Source organism: Mauremys mutica, chromosome 12 (genome assembly GCF_020497125.1).
Source record: "Mauremys mutica isolate MM-2020 ecotype Southern chromosome 12, ASM2049712v1, whole genome shotgun sequence".
NCBI classification, from domain to species: domain Eukaryota; kingdom Metazoa; phylum Chordata; order Testudines; family Geoemydidae; genus Mauremys; species Mauremys mutica.
The window spans coordinates 849,053-865,462 of record NC_059083.1 but is presented as its reverse complement, the minus strand read 5'-3'; the positions used below and the strand labels follow the sequence as shown (position 1 = coordinate 865,462).

Here is a 16,410-nt window from a genome sequence, read left to right as displayed (position 1 = left end):
GCAATGTCTAGATTTGCTGCAGAGCACCCAAATCTTCTGCTGTGTAGCTAGAGTGGAGACCAGCGCTGGGAGAAAGGTGAGTCAGAAGCATATTGTATTTGACATGAGCTGGGTGACTCCTCCACACTATCCCAGTGGGAAACACCCACTGCAAAGATTAAAAGCGGGGGGAGGAGAGCTAATATAGTAATCAGCAGTACAAACTCAATACAGGGATTATTGTATAGATTTAATGTATCTAACTCTGTAATTACTTGCACTTGTAATTAAAATAATTTAATCAACACTCTGAGGCCTGTGTTCGTAAAGATCTGTCCTCTTACAGCCCTGGCCTGCGAAGTGCAGCTCTGCGTGTGTTCCCTTCCTAGGTGCGTTCGCATGCAGACAAGTTCATTCTGTGCGTGCCCGTGCCCCTGGGGGGCGCTGTTTCTCTTGTGTATTTCTAAAGCGTCCCAGCACTGACAGAGCGGAGGGTGGTGTTTTTCCAGGCCCGGCGACGGCCCTCCGCCTTTGAGAACTTCATCCAAAGCCCGAACCTTAGTCCTGTTTGTCCCTCAATGAAACAGGGGATCCGCTAATGCCATTTATATCAGGACAGCTTCTCTCTGGCAAATCCATTTAACGTTACCACTGCAGATTTCACTGCGAATCTGATTCTCCTTCCACACCCCACAGCTGTTTCCAGTGTCAGGGGCCGATAGTGAGACCCTGCAGAAAAACCGAGAGAGTCACCAGTGGAGTCTAGGGCCATGGCTACACTTGCAAATTTGCAGCGCTGCAGCAGGGTGTGAAAACACACCCTCTCCAGCGCTGCAAATTGCGGCGCTGCAAAGCGCCAGTGTGGTCAAAGCCCCAGCGCTGGGAGCGCGGCTCCCAGCGCTGTACGTTATTCCCCACAGGGAGGTGGAGTACGGACAGCGCTGGGAGAGCTCTCTCCCAGCGCTGGCGCTTTGACTACACTTAGCGCTTCAAAGCGCTGCCGCGGCAGCGCTTTGAAGTGCAAGTGTAGCCATAGCCTAGATCTCTTGCCTAGCTCCTAGAGCAGCGCTTGCTTGTTGTTAGCACTCGGGTTTTTTTCCCCCACAGGGTTCAGATACCGCAGTGAGTGTGAAATGAGCTGGTAGGAGAATGGGAGAGAAACAAACCACCTGTGATGGGGGTTAGTGGCGTGGCTGCATGCACGGCAGGAACGTGCACAGACACTGAGGGAAAGGATGACTGCAAGTGTAACCCAGGCCTGCTGGGACCTGGGCTCTGTCCCCCTCTAGTGGCCGAGAGGTGAATGAGTCTGCTACAGCCTCGCTTTTAGCTCACGCAGCAGAGCTGGGGGCTAGTCAGTTATTTTTTGCCAAGGTCCAAATTTCTTGGTCAAAACCAAGCCAAGGCCCAGACTCCAGAGGAACATTTTTCACGCCACACTCACAACAATAAGTAAATAGAAAGAGTTTTTGTGGTCCATTCAAAAGCAGCTGGAGGTCCAGATTTGGCCCGCAGTCCGCCTATAGCCTACCCCTGCAGTAGATTCTCATGCACTAAACTTCAGAGGTCCCAGGTTCGATCCCACCCGCCAATGACGGGGCTCTGTCACCAGTACACAAGAGCCTCATCAGAATAGACGCTCGGTGGACGGGGATCTCTGCAAAACTGCCAGGAGGGCGAGAAGGGGCGGCTATGGCTACTGAATTACTTACCCGCCCACTCTACTGGGCTCAGGTGAAACATCCCCCCCGCCCCCCCGAGTTAATGAGAATAGACTCTGCCCATCTCTCCTCCACAGTTTTGTTCCCTCTAGCTGTCATCGGCTCCCCGAGTCCACCAGATTCATTATAAACGGTGTACTCGGCTGCTGTCAAGTGTCTCCCATCAGCCAAACTGTGCCTCGCTAAACAGAGCCGCAAACGTTCTCTTTTTCCTTTTTTTTTTTTTGTAAGTTGCAAGAGTTTTTGACTCTCTTTAAACAGGAGCGTGAGGGAGAATTACCATCACTGAAGTGTCTAGGAGCCAGGATCAGACTGTACGAGGCGCTATATGTTAGTTACTAGGTGTATTATAGGAGCACCTATGAGCATAGGTGCCAACTTCTCCTGGCACGGGTGGGTGCTCATGCCCTGCCCTGGCCTCACCCCAACTCCACCCCTGCCATACCCCCTCCCGCCCTGCCCTGCCCCCATTCCAACCCCTTCTCCAAAGTCCCCGCCCTAACTCTGCCCCCTCACTGCCCCCATTGGACTCCTTCCCCAAATCCCCTCCCCGGCCCTGCCTCTCCCCCCCCCCTCCCCTGAGCGTGCTGTGTTCCCGCTCCTCCCTCCCACCACTTGTTACACCACAAAACAGCTGTTTTACGGTGGCAAGCACTGGGAGGAGAAGCGGGGACAGCGCTCAGGGGCAGAGGTGGAGGTAAGCGGGGTGGGTGGGGGGAGAGCCTGGCTGCCACTGGGTGCAGAGCACCCACCAATTTTTCCCCGTGGGTGCTCCAGAACTGGAGCACCCCTGGAGTTGGCGCCTATACCTATGAGCTCCATTCTGGGAGCAGGACCTTGGTGTGCTAGGAGCTGTACAAACACAATAAAAAGAGAGCCCATCCCCAAAGAGCTTCCAACCTAAGTATAAGAACAGATGGCGACAGACTGGGGAGTACAAGGGAACAGTGGGATAAGGGTCAGTGGATGACCTGGCAGGGTGCATGGAGTGAGACCGCCATTCCAGCTGGAGAGGCTGCGATCACTCCCTTTGTGGCTCACCTTGAAAATACGGCCCTTACCGTGTGCCCCCTGGGGTGAAAGTGACCTTCGCGTGCCAGCCCAGCAGAGCTTTGCATTTGGCCCCCCGAACAGCTACAATGATCAAGTTACAAGGTGATTCCAGACTTAAATTCAAAACAGGAAATACTCACCCTGTTTGATTCAACAGGGAACCATCCACCCACGTCCAGTTTCCCGTGGAGGTTGTCAGGTGCAGTCCAATCCAAACGGGGTATTTCCCCTCGGTGATGTTTTTTATGAATGCCTGTGAAGTGTAGGCCAGGTACACTGATAAATGTAACTGCCTGTAACTCACTCGGGGCCAGAACCTCGAAAGAATTTAGGCTCCTTCAGTTGATTTGAAGTAAATGGATATAAGGAGTCAAAATTACCTTCAAGGATCCAGCCCTAAATGTTGAAGTTCTGTGCGCAAAAGAAAGCAGAGTATCTGACATGCAGGGCCCTAGATACTGGAGCTCTGTGTATATATAAGTATTTTGTAATGAGTGAACAGACACGGTTGTGGCACTGAATTTTAGCTCGGGCTGGTTGAGCTGCCAACATGGCTCCAGAATAACCGATTACCATAATGTGAGGGACTCAAGTGAGGTGATCGCCTATCCGGTCTAGGGGTTAGGATGCTCCCTGTGACTCAGGACACCTGGGTTCCAGTCCCTGTTCTCCCACAGACTGATCTTGGGGCAACTCCCTCTGTGCCTCAGTTTCCCCAGATGTCCAACTAAGGGACTTGCCCATCTGTCTGTCAGGGCTGATCCTGCCCCATCTCACGGGGTGTTGAGATTAAAGAGTGGGAGGTTCAGATACTACAGCAATGGGAGGGGTGGGGGTTAGAGGAGCGCTGCGTTTTGATAGGTCGGGCTCGACATCTCTCCAGCGGAAGTTCCCACGCCCTGCTACTGACTTTACCATCTCACGCTGGTCCTGGCTCACGAGCATCCGAGAGCGCTTCGCCGCGCAGTCCTCACGACTCTCGTGCCACTTTTTGCTGTCCTTGGAAAGCCAGTAGCACTTGTCCCCATGCAGCAGCCAGGTCGGGGGACAGAGTCTGCACCCGGGGGGCCCTGGAAGGGGAAATGAAAAGAGATGAATTTACTGAGCCTAAAGACTCAACAAAACTCTGCAAATGGTTTTGGAGCCTCCCGGTGAGCAGGGACTGTTCCCGCTTGTGGAATTTCAGCTGCTGGGAGAAAAGCCAGAACTGGAAGAGCTGGGGGCTGTGGGTCCAGACTGAGGGGCACCTGCGGAGCTGTGGGATGGGGGGACCCCGGGGCTGGGCTCGCAGGGGCTGCGAGTCAGCAGTGAGGGGCGCTGGCTGAGCTGTGGGGTGAGGAGAGCCCAGGGCTGGGACGGCAGGAGGCTGTGGGGCGGGACTGAGGGGCACCGGCAGATCTTGGTGGGGGGAAACAGGTGACAGGGACCCAGATGCGAATTAAGGTCTCCTGGGGCCCTGGGCCAGAGCAAGTGGGGAGGCCCTGCTGCCAGATCTGTGGCCCTGCCCCACCCCTTCCACCTGCAGTCCCGCCCCCATCCTGCCCCTTCTTCCACAGCCCCACCCCTTCCTCCACGCCCCTGCACCCATTCCATGCCTGGCCCTGCCTCGATCCCCCCGGGGCCCCACCCCGTATTCTGTCCTGCCCCCACCCCTGCTTGCAGCATCCCATCTCTGCGGGGCTGCGACCAGAGAAGCTCTGTACCCGAAATCCTCCAGCCCCAGGGCCGCGGTGTGGGGGGGAGGGGGAGATTTTTCCGTGGCCCCCAAATTGGCTGAAGCCCCTGGGCAGGGGTCCCCTGGGCCCGTGTGGTAATCCACCACTGCAGGGCCCCCACCCTGACACCTCCCAGCTGTGTGAACTCCCCCCCCCCCACCACCAGAAGCCTTTTCTCAGTAAACCCTGCTCAGAGCAGTGGGTCAAATGCCCCCAAACTTCCCTCTCCTGGAGTTAGGGGAGGGGAAACAGTTTCTCAGCCTTCTCTCCCCCATCCTCAGCTGCCTGGGCATCTGAACCGCTACAGGAATTGGGGGAAGGGGACCCACACCCACCCTGTCCTACCCTGCTTCTCTAACCAATTCCCTTTCCTCCTCCACCCCGGCAGAGAGAAGGGGAAGCCGGCAGCCCGTGTGGGAGGATCTGCTGGCCTTTGAGATGGCTGTGATCATGTAGCCATGTCTCCTGTGCAAGGCAGGCTAGAGACCGTCCCCAGCCCCATAACAGCTGCTTGGGCTGGAGCACGGGGTGGGGCTGTTCATTTTTCAGACGAGATTCAGATGTGCAGGTCCGCAGCGGAGGAGCCCGGAATGGCCCAGCTCAGCCGCACCGGCATTAAGGGGAGCTCTCCCGGAGAAACCTTGATGTTGTGGGACCACGTGAGGCTGCTCTCGGCTTGACCCAATCCCCGGATCTGCGAGCAGCACCCATGATTTGGGCCGCAGGGAGCTCTTCCGCCGACGGAGCCGGATGGGCGGAGGGGAGTTGCGTTTACCTGCTGAGCTGCTCTGGGGGGAGTCGCACAGATACCGTCTTAGGTGAGACGCCAAGCTGGAGTTGCAGTCTGTACCGTTTCCGTTCCTCCCGGTGACCCCGTCACTCGCGGGGGCCACGGAGCCTGCGCCGGTCTCTGCTTTACTGCAGGGGCCCTGAAAAACTTCACAGCAGCATCGGTGTGAATGACTTAGGGTTGGCAGGGTGAGAACACGGGGTTGTAACAGACCAGGGGTCTCAAACGCAAATCACCGCAAGGGCCACATGAGGACGAGTACATTGGCCCGAGGGCCGCATCACTGAAACCTTTTCATACAATGATACAAATGTATAGTCAAAAATGAAGAGTAGTAAAGGCCGCTATTAAAAGTCAGTGCGTTAACTTGTTAAAAACTGTAATGTGAAGAGGGGTTTTCATAAAATATAAACACCTATAACTATTCCTTACGTGGCCAGTAACGCTGACGATGATCTACACTAACAGTCTATCAGCGCCGCTGCAATGGCAGGAACTTTTTAAAGTAACTATTCATACACAATACGTTGCTACTTTTAACAAACATTCTTCCCAGCTACTCACAGCAAAGCATCAGACATGCGGAACTTCATACCTCAGACGGCTCGGCTAGTCCATGAGGCCCCGCCCTTGTCCCGCCTCTTCCCACCCCTTCCCCGCCCCCCATTCCAACCCCTTCCCCAAAGTCCCTGCCCCAAATCCGCCCCCTCCCTGCCCCTATTCCGACCCCTTCTTCAAATCCCCGCCCCGGCCCATCCTCTTCTCCGCCTCCTCCCCTGAGCCTGCCGTGTCACCGCTCCTCCCCCTCCCTCCTGGAAAGTCCGGAGCACCACCAAACAGCTGTTTGGCGGCGGGAAGCGCTGGGAGGTAGGAAGAGCAGCGGGGACGCGACTCGCTCGGGGAGGGGGAGGGGAGCTTGGCTACCAGTGGAGTCGGTGCCTATGGCGGGCTGCAGGAAATAACTCCATGGGCCGTTTATTTGAGATCCCTGAAATAGATTATTTGCGAGGGTCTATTGACCGGTAGGAATGAGGGGGCAGATCTGGGGTAGATAGATGGCTGTGTACGGGGATGGACAGATAGATAAGGAGGTGTGGGAGGGAGTGGATGGTAGATAGATAAGGTGGTGTGTTGGGGTGGATAGATAGATGGCTGTCGGGGGATGGATAGATAGATCAGGAGGTGTGGGAGGGGTGGATGGATAGATAGATGGCTGTGTCGGGGGATGGATAGATAGATCAGGAGGTGTGGGAGGGGTGGATGGATAGATGGCTGTGTCGGGGGATGGATAGATAGATCAGGAGGTGTGGGGGGTGGATGGATAGATAGATGGCTGTGTCGGGGGATGGATAGATAGAGCAGGAGGTGTGGGAGGGGTGGATGGATAGATGGCTGTGTCGGGGGATGGATAGATAGATCAGGAGGTGTGGGGGGTGGATGGATAGATAGATGGCTGTGTCGGGGGATGGATAGATAGGTAAGGCAGTGGATAGATAAGGTAAGGCAGTGTGTGGGGTGATAGGGTGGTGATAGATAATGGTGGAGGGACAGCTAGACAAGGTGGTGTGGGGGGATAGATTGTTAGATAAGGCAGCATCTAGGGCGTTGGATAGCTAGAGAAGGCAGTGTGGGGGGATATGCGGGGGGACAGATAGGTCAGTCTGTGTGGGGATTAATAGATGGCTAGATCATTCATTACAAACATTCAGGTCCATTCCACGTTAGCAAAGGGAAAGTTATCCGGAATGGGTCACTTGAGTGGCATACGTCAATGTTATCTTGTTCATGTGACATGTCCTGCCTGGGTGAAGTACCGAGTCATCCTTTAGCAACTGGAACAGAATCCTAAGTTGAGTTCCTGCCCCATGGTTAGAGTGTTAGCCTGGGACCTGGGAGACTTCCCTGCTCTGCCACAGGCTTCCTATGTGACCATGGTCAGGTCATTTGGTCTCATTGGGCCTCAGTTTCCCCATCGGTAGAAGGGGATAATAGCTCTGCCTCACAGAGGATTAATTTGTTCAAGCTTGCGTGGTGCTCAGGTATTCGGGTAATGCAGGCCTGAGGTAGAGCGGCACTGTGGAGAGACACGAGAATGTTTGATACCTCGCCGTATCCCCAAACAGGTGGATGGGTGGCCTTGAGCTACTCACCCCAGATGCTCAGGGCCATCATAGCTCCCAGCAGGATGACGTTTGCAGCCCAGCTGACCCTCAGAGCCATCTGATGCCAGTGGGGGAAGTGATGGCATTCTGTAAGAGTGATGGCATGCTGACTAAGCACTCTCTGCTACCGTTAAGTGAGCTAATAATAATTATAAAAGGGGCTGAGGCTTAGCTCCTGCTGGTTCAGTCTGTCTTAAAAAACCCTCCCAATTGGGGCAGGTCTCCCCTTATTGTGATAACAGAGACCAGTTTGTTAGACAGAAATATGCCATTCTTAGGAGCAGCCCTGGGACTGTCTTGCCAAAATGTTGCATTGTAATTTCTGGAACGATAGAACTGATGAAAACTATGAATGTTCAACAAAACCAAAACAATTTCCCCCCGCCCCCCAAAATCACCAAAAACTGAAATATTTCAATTTGTAAATGTTGCTTTATTTCCTTGTGGGAGCTGTAGTTCAGGTTCCTCATCTTCCCATTCTCCTCTACAGACCAGGCCCCTGGCCAGACTACATCTCCCATGATGCCTTGTGGTCTCCTTTGTTGCAGGGGGAGGAGAGAAGTTGTGCATCAGAGTCCCTGGCCCTGATGCATCATGGGAAAAGTAGTCCAGCTGGGGAGCCCAGCCCGTAGAAGAGACTGGGGACACGAAGAAACTACACTGCAACTCCCACGTGGCACCAGGGCAAAGAGTTTTATTTTCAGGCATTCTGGTTTTTTTACCAGAGAACCGACACACATTTTCTGCAGAAAGCAAATGTTGTTTGCAAACAACAAATTATCTTGCTGAAAATTTTCCATTGAAAACTGATTTAACAGAAAAAATTTCAACCAGTCCTCCCTGTGAATTATTAGCACACGGGCTTACGCTTCTTACGCCTTCATTGTCTACTATGACTCTGGATGGTCTCACCATCCAGCTAAATAATGGATTCATTTGTACTCCTGCTATGATTCATGTCTCAATATCTGCCACCTACATTTTTTCCTGCCTTACCAGGCCAGCGTATGTTCTTATCCTATGTACAAGAACGTGTTAAATCTTGTGACGCAGGCACCAGCTTGCAGCCCTGACTGGTAGCGGTCCAGTCGCCTGTGGAAGAAACACACAGGCCCTAGTTGGCCTCATTGCGGTCTTCATCCTTGTTGTGCTATCTCAGCCTGTGACCTACATGAGGCTCAGCACAATGCCTGAGGTGTGAAGTGAGATCTCTGTGTGAAGTGAGATCTCTGTGGGGAGATGAATGGCGAGATGAACGGCCGGCTGTCACTGAGCTGAATTTGTTGCTGGTTTATTGTCAGTTTAGTTTGGTGTCAGCCTTGATGGGAACCCTGGGTGAATACTGTTACCAAAAAAAAGCAACTGTTACTCTCGGATGTATTAACTGGAGCGTTGCAAGCAAGACGCGAGAAGTGATGGTTCTGCTCTACTCAGCACTGATAAGACCTCAGCTGCAGTATCGTGTCCAGTTTTGGGCATCACGCTTTGGGAAAAATGTGGACAACTTGGAGAAAGTCCAATGGAGAGCAACAAAAATGAGTAAAGAAAACATGACCTACGAGGAAAGACTAAACAAACCCAACTTTTTTTCAGTCTGGAGAAGAGAAGACTAAGTGGGGCCATGACAGATTTCACTTACATAAAAGAGTTTTGTAAAGAGGAGGGTGATAAATTGTCCTCTTTAACCATTGAGGATAGGCCAAGAAGCAATGGGCTTAAACTGTAGCAAGGGAGGTTTAGATTAGACATTAGGAAAAACGTCCTAGCTGTCAGAGTGGTTAAGCACCAAGAACCGAGGGAGGTGAGGTTGTACAATGTCCATCATTGGAGGTTTCTGAGGACAGGTTAGACAAACATCTGTCAGGGATGGTCTAGAAAATACTTAGTTCAACTTCTGCCTCAGTGCAAGGGACTGGACTATACGACTTATCACGGCCCCTTCCGGTCCTACATTTCTATGAAATTCTGAAGTCAGTGGGAGTTCTGCTATTGACTTCAGTGGGGCCAGGATGACACTGTCAGCCGTGGGCCAGGGTTAAGGCCATGCAAAGTGAACGCTACTCCACTTGGGATGCGGAGGATGAGAGCTTTAAAGGGCCATGCTACCCCTAAAGTGAGGGACAGTGGCTGAACAGGAGTGGATGATTCAATGTTGCCTCTGGTAGAGCCCTGGTGTGAAATTAATTTGCCCCCTAGCAGCCTTCAGCTGGGGAGAAGAGACAATAAGGTGGGGTCACTTCTGCCATCCTGGAGGGGGATGGGAATTTCCACACACACACACACCCATTACCACAGGGGGTTTAGCTGCTACAGGCAGAGCTGTGTCATAATGCACTGCACCGCAGGAGGTTTGTGGGGCTGACCCAGTGTTTATGTGACAGATGCACTTTGAGCGCTGGTCACACACAAGAGAGGAGAGTGATTTCTCTCTATCCTATGCAGAACTGAACACCTCCAGCAGGAGACACTGGAATCATTATCCCTCATCTCCTCTTGCCCCCGAACCCCAGCAGATCTTCTGTGGCTTCCTGCCAGAATCGGATCCCGGCTAGCCTAGGGCAAATACAGAGTAAAGCAGTTAACTGAGGAGAGTCACTCCGGATTTACAGCGGAGTCACTGAGACCAGAATCCATCCCTGACTCCAGTGTCCGCAGTGAGCGTCGCTCCAGGTTAACTAAGACCAGACTCCAGCCCTGAATCTATTGATGTCAGTGGGTTCGCTCCAGATTTACACAAGGGTCACCGAGGTCAGAATTCGGCACTGAGAGCTCACTCTGGATTTGCACCGGTCTAACGGAGATCAGCACCTGGCCTTAATTCTACTTCTGTTACTTATTCAATATCTGTGTTATAGTCGATCCTAGCAGCTCCCTTGCACTGTACACACATGGTAAAAGAGCACCTAAGATTTTGCAATCTCGTTTAAGAGAAGATGTTACAGGGGAACAAATCAACAAGACCACTCAAGGCTCCCGCTAGAGTAACCGAGAGCTGAATCAATAAAACACCAAAATCCTGGTCCTCCCAGATTTTTCCTGCTAATTACCATTCAGCCTTCCCCAGACATGCCCATTGCAGCTCTCTCTCTGCTTCTCAATTTGTCCCCATCTGTTCCACACACAAATCCCAGAGCGAAACCTGTACAATTCCCTCCTTTAACCAAGAATCCTTAGAGGTCCTATCACACAACTCACCTTCCTTCAGATCGGCGTGTAAGACCACAAGTGGCCATGAAGGGTTCTGAGACACATCACCACTCAGGAGGTTCTCAGAGCGCGCTCTTGTGTGTTAAAGGATTGCAGATCCCACTCCAGACCCATGGGCCAGTGCTCCACATGACACAGAGCAGCAGCAAGGTGCTATGCAAGCTCCCTTAAAACTCCCCATGCTGCAGCATGCATTAGAAATACAGCATCACGCCCATCGTGAGAACATAGGTGGTAAAATCCACTTACTGAGGTGGTGAGGAGGTTGGGGTCGGATGGTGAGGGACGAATCTCCACGGATGTTTAAATCAGCATAGACTATTTCCCCAGCCATGGCTGGTTCAACTGGAGGCGAGCGCACGCCCAGGGGCTGGGGATCTGAGAAAGGGGCAGCTGCTTCTTTATATGTGAACTGAGGCAGGTGACTCAGCCAACATCAGGAAGTGGTATCAGGCAGAGGCTGCTCAGTGTTTTTTTTTCCCCCTTCCTTACTGAAGGCTAATGAAGACACTGACTCCATATTCTGCTCTAGGGTGATTATGTTGCAGAGCCAGAATTTTTGGGGTGAAAGCATATTATTATGTTCATGGCATAGCCAGAGACAAATTAGCTGAACAACATAAAATATTCTTGATAGAAGATTGCAATGTAACAGAACTTTAATGCTTAGATTTTAAAATGATGACACATAAGAACCCCAAAACAGTGAGAGACAAAACAGGCTGCTCCCTAAAGCAGCGAGGCACAACTCAACTCTACCTTGTTCAAGGTCAGCGCTTTGCAGACTGACTGCTGAGACCCATATTGAAGGCTTCCCTACACAGCGCCTTAGCCTGCCAGCAGGACTAGGAACCCCCATGAATATTTTAAGTGATAGTGTAACCCACACAACTTCTGGGTGTGGTGTTCTGTCCCATCTAGTGACACTGACACCACTTAAAGAGAGAGCTAAAGTGAGTCGGCTTTAGCTAACAGCCAGCTGGCTTTTAGCTCAAGCACTAAGCTCCAAAGGTCCCAGGTTCAATACTGACCACCGGGGTATGTCTGTGTTACAACAGCATATACATTTTTTGCAGTTTTTGATACCGCACCTATCATGGCTTTTCCTGCACTAGAAAGAAGCTGCTGCCTTTTGCACTCAAGGACTGAACCACACAGCGGGCAAAGCTGGGAAATGGTTTGACAATCATGCTGTGCCTGGCATTCATAAGGTGTCAGCTGGCTGCGGCCATCTTGAATCTGGGCACCTCCAGCCCTGTCCGCCACAACTGTAAGAGTGACATATGCTTGGATTCATGTCTGCGGTGATCATGGCTGAGTTCCCCTTTGTGGTCTCTAGCAAAGGCTACTCGGCAGGAGGCTGTGACGATATGGGTGCATCTCCTTTAAGCAGGCTGCTAGGTGAGGAGCCTGGGGGAATTTCCAGAGAGAAAAGCCCCTCTGGGCAGCACAGCATGCCTTCAATGAGGCAGGCGTTCCTCCAAATCCCTGCCTCCATTAATGTGCACCTTCAAAGGCCGTGAAAGTTTTGGGGAAGCTGAAAATGGGGCTGAAGAAAGATCCAGTTTCTTTCAAGTTCCCCAAACGTTTAAGAAGCTGCAAGGAGACAGTTACCCCCAAACTCCTTGGGAGCCCTTAAACTGCGAGGGGAAACCCAGTCCAGAAGCCCCCTCTTTCCAGCCGATCATCCTATATCACCTTCCCCAACAGCTCCTCCTCCATCCTCCAGGTCACCTGGGTCCTCTCTCTTCCCTGTCTCTTCCATCCTTTGTTCCCCACTGTCTGAAACTGGCCAGTCAGGTCACTAAGGGTCTTCTTGCCTCAGCCCTCTGTCCTCCCCCTGGCCAGAACTGGCTGCCCTCCCGAACAAGGTGGGCCTCTTGGTCACCACCATGACGACTGAGGCCTGGTCTAGGCTCCAGAACTAGCGCGACCTAGCGACATCGTTCAGGGAAGTGAAAAAATTGAAGGCCTGGGGGCGCCATAGTTAGGTTGACCTAACCGCCGGTGTGGATGCAGCGAAGTGAATAGAAAAATTCTTCCATCAGCCTAGCTACTGCCTCTATGGTGTGGGACCGTCTATTGGTGTGGGAAGCGGCTACGCTGCGGTGGCACAACGGCAGCAACGTAGCTGTGGCTTTGTAGCGGCTGTAGTGTAGACATGCGTAGAGAGAGCTGGAACAGCAGTGGGGGCCAGGAGCAATGGAAGTGCCCTAAAAAGGGACAGGGGGCCAGAGGTGTCCAAATCGTGGCCCAGCCCCCAAACCCCGCCCCCTCCAAGGCCCTGCTCCCCGCACCGCCCCATCTCCCCGAACCCCTGCCCTCACACCACCCATTCCTCCCTAGGCCATGCCCTCACGCTGCCCCTTTCCCCAAGGCGCCACCTCTTTCCCCCATGACCCCTCCCCCTCCCTTCGCCTCTCCCTCCCATCACTTGCCCTTTCAGCCAGTAAAAAGTGGGGGGGCCATGTCCTCCTGCCCCCTTCATCCCGTTACGGTGCCCGTGGTTGGGGCTGAAAGCCAGGATTGAGGGCACCTGCAGAGCTGTGAGGGGGTTGGCCAGAGCTGGGATAGGAGGGGGCTGTGGTTTGGGAGAGAGAGACCTCCACAGAGCTGGGGGGGGAGGGGGGAAGGCCAGGGTTGGGAGAGCAGAGGGCTGTGGGTCAGGGCTGACGTGCAGCAGCTAATCTATTTGTACGGGACAAGCCTAACCAGCTTTCCATTCCCTGCGGTTTTTAAAGGACATCTAGGAAAATGAGGCCTGGGCTACACCAGGAAAGTAGATCAGTGTAACGACCTCGCTCGGGGGAGTGAAAAATCCACACCCGTGAGCCACACAGTTAAAGCGACCTGACCCCCTCCTGTCGGCGTAGGCAGCGTCTTCACTGAAGCACTGCAGGGGTGCTGCTGAAGCGTTTTGTGTGTAGACAAGCCCTTAAGCCAGAGGTGGGCAAATTATGGCCCGCAGGCTACGTCCGGCCCGCGGGACCATCCTGCCCGGCCCTTGAGCTCCTGGCCGGGGAGGCTAGCCCCCGCCCCTCCCCTACTGTTCCCTCCTCCCCTGCAGCCATGCCGCCACGCAGGCAGCGCGGCTTGCACCCGCCCACCTCCCAGGCTTTCCAATAAGCCAGTCCTGCTGTTCTGAGCGACATGGTAAGGGGGCAGGGGGTGGGGGGCAGGGGGGGGTTGGATAAGGGGCCGGAGGTCCCGGGGGGCAGTCAGGGGACAGGGAGCATGGGGCAGTTGGATGGGGCAGAGGTTCTGCAGGGGGCGGTCAGGGGACGGGGAAAAGGGGGGGAGGTTGGATAGGCGCGGGAGTCCCGGGGGGCCGGCTAGGGGTAGGGGTGTGGATAGAGGTTGGGGCAGTCCGGGGATAGGGAGCAGGGGGGGGGTTGTATAGGAGGTGGGGTCCTGGGGGGAGCAGTTAGGAGTGGGGGGGTCCCGGGAGGGGGCGGTCACGGGACAAGGAGCAGGGGGGTTGGATAGGTCGGGGGTTCTGAAGGGGGCAGTCAGGGGGTGAGAAGTGGGAGGGGGCAGATAGGGGGCGGGGGCCAGGCTGTTTGGGGAGGCAGAGCCTTCCCTACCCGGCCCTCCATACAGTTTCGCAACCCCTGATGTGGCCCTCGGACCAAAAAGTTTGCCCACCCCTGCCTTAAGCCACCCAAATCTCCCTGGAATTCAGCAGCCTGCCCTGAACTCCCTCACGTCTTCCTCCGGTTCATTTCCCCTCGCTGGCAAAACCGTTTGTATTCCCAAGTATTTCAGGGGTGGGTAGGACCCCCCGGGCCAGATCCATGACGTTAGACTTTGAAGAACTGGGCCGCAGTCCCTGCCTTCTGATCCTCAGCCGAAAATGAGCCAGTGGCCTGCAGCAGTAACGGCGATTTCCGTAGCTAGCAGCGCTGAGGCCAGAGAGATTATTTTTAGAGTGGCCCCTGGACTCTGCTACCAGGCGTTTCTGTGCTGATGTTCATTGGGCAGCTCAACGGGAAATCGCACCCTCACAAGCTTCACCAAGCTGATCAAATCCCACCTCACGCCGGGCCTGACTTTATGCCACGTTTCGTGTGCAGTGCAAAACCAACGGTGTGTTTGCTGCTTTCGAAATGGGCCCTGCTTTCCGATGCCCCTTGGGAAGCAGTAGCCGCCAGGAGAGCGCTAGGATACACGGGGCAGTGGCAGTTATCACAGTCGTAGAGTTTAAAGCCCGAAGGGACCACCAGCCCGTCTGCTGATACTGGAGGCAGCAACACAATAGAGTTTCTGTTTCTTTTACACGCTGGGGAAATCCCCATGCACTTGCTCTGGCCAGGGTCCTGCTCATCAGGGGTTTCCCAGCCTGTGTTTCCCCCTGGAAAGGTGACGTTAACCCCTGCCTCGCCAGTGACCCCATCACCTTTACCCCACATTTCACAGCACTGATCAGCTCCCTGGGTCCAGCCTGTTGCTACGCCCTTCCAATGCGAGCAGGCCCCGGTATAGGAAGGGGAGAAAGGGCACATGTAGGTGTCCCTTAAACTGAAGGCACGATACCAGGCCAGGTGCTCACGGGTGGGGAGCATGTGTCCTATTAATTGATGGGCCTGTTATCTGCAGAGATGGGCTGTACCCTGGAACTCCTGCAATTGACCAGCAGGTGTCCCTGAAATCCAGGAATGACTCCTGGTTTCTGTAACCGCCCCCAGCCTCCGGCAGCTGGCTGAGCCTGAGACATTAGCCATTAAGTGCTTGTGTGCCTCAGGGGGACCAGCCCCCTTCGAGCCTCCTCCCCCAGCTCTTCCAGTGGTCACAGCCCCATCTGCCCTTGTGCCCATCTTCTGCCCTGCATGCAGATCTGGGCTCCAAGTCCCTCTGCTGGCTCCGGGCCATCTTCTAATGCCAGCTGGGTCGGAATCTTCGAAGTAACTAACGGATCAAACCCCAGCTGCAGGCCGAATTTCAATCTATGAACCCTCGTGACAGCTGCGTTCCTCTGGGACAATGCAGCTCACAGAGAGAGCTGGGGGCAAAGCGTGCTCCGTCGAGGGGGTCTGGCTGTGGAACAATCTTCCAGAGGAGACTGGACCCACCCGGCGTCTGCCCATCTTCAGGAGACGCTGCAAAGCTACTCCACCATAAGTGAGGCTCAGAATTTGAACACCCCCGTTTATTCCCAATGCCCTCCCACTCCGAAAACAAAAAGACCCTCCCTCGAGCTGGGTTCTGATCTCATAAAGAGAGACGAGCCAGAGACACTGAAATCCACTAGGGACTTTGCTGTTGATTTTTTATAGAAGGTGCCCAGATACCACGGTGATGGGCAGCAGTATGGAACTCACTTGGCACGTCTACACTACGATAAAAAACCAGCTGCACCGAGTCTCTGAGCCCAAGTCAGCTGACTCGGGCTCACGGGGTTGGGGGCTGCATGGCTATAAACTGCAATGTAGACATTCGGGCTCGGGCCGGAATCTGAGATCCTGCCCCCTCCCGGGGTCTCAGAGCCCAAGCTCCAGCCCCAGACACTGTAGTGTTATAGCCCGGCAGCTCGAGTCGCCTGACCCGGGCCATTAGTGGCTGTGCCGCGGGTCTTTTATGGCAGTGTAGACGTACCCTTGGACGACTAGACCTGCAGGGTGCCAGCAAAAGAGGAGGCAGGGTTGTTAGGTTGAGGACAAGGAGTGGGTAGGTTTCTCTCTCTCACCCTCTAACCTTAACTCTGCCCCTTTTCACTCCTCTGGGAGATCACAGCACCGTACCAGCCTCTGCCACCCAGTAGCAATACCCACCAGATCAATATCGCT

At 54.1% G+C, this 16,410-nt stretch overlaps 1 protein-coding gene across 2 annotated transcripts; it reads right to left on the bottom strand.

The window, feature by feature from the left end:
* Positions 1-261: 261 nt before the first annotated feature.
* Positions 262-11,004, bottom strand: LOC123345370 (killer cell lectin-like receptor subfamily F member 1). 2 transcript variants are annotated; one of them, XM_044982167.1, is made up of 6 exons: positions 10,877-11,004; positions 7,409-7,507; positions 5,244-5,405; positions 3,669-3,823; positions 2,894-3,006; positions 262-708 (listed from the first exon to the last, which is right to left on the bottom strand). In XM_044982167.1, exons 1-6 carry the CDS (start codon positions 10,959-10,961, stop codon positions 585-587), a joined length of 738 nt encoding a protein of 245 aa, XP_044838102.1. In that variant the 5' UTR covers positions 10,962-11,004; the 3' UTR covers positions 262-584. The 2 variants fall into 2 exon arrangements, with proteins under 2 accessions (XP_044838102.1, XP_044838103.1); XM_044982168.1 differs by lacking the exon at positions 7,409-7,507 and having other exon boundaries at positions 10,877-10,995.
* Between the last annotated feature and the right edge of the window lie 5,406 nt (positions 11,005-16,410).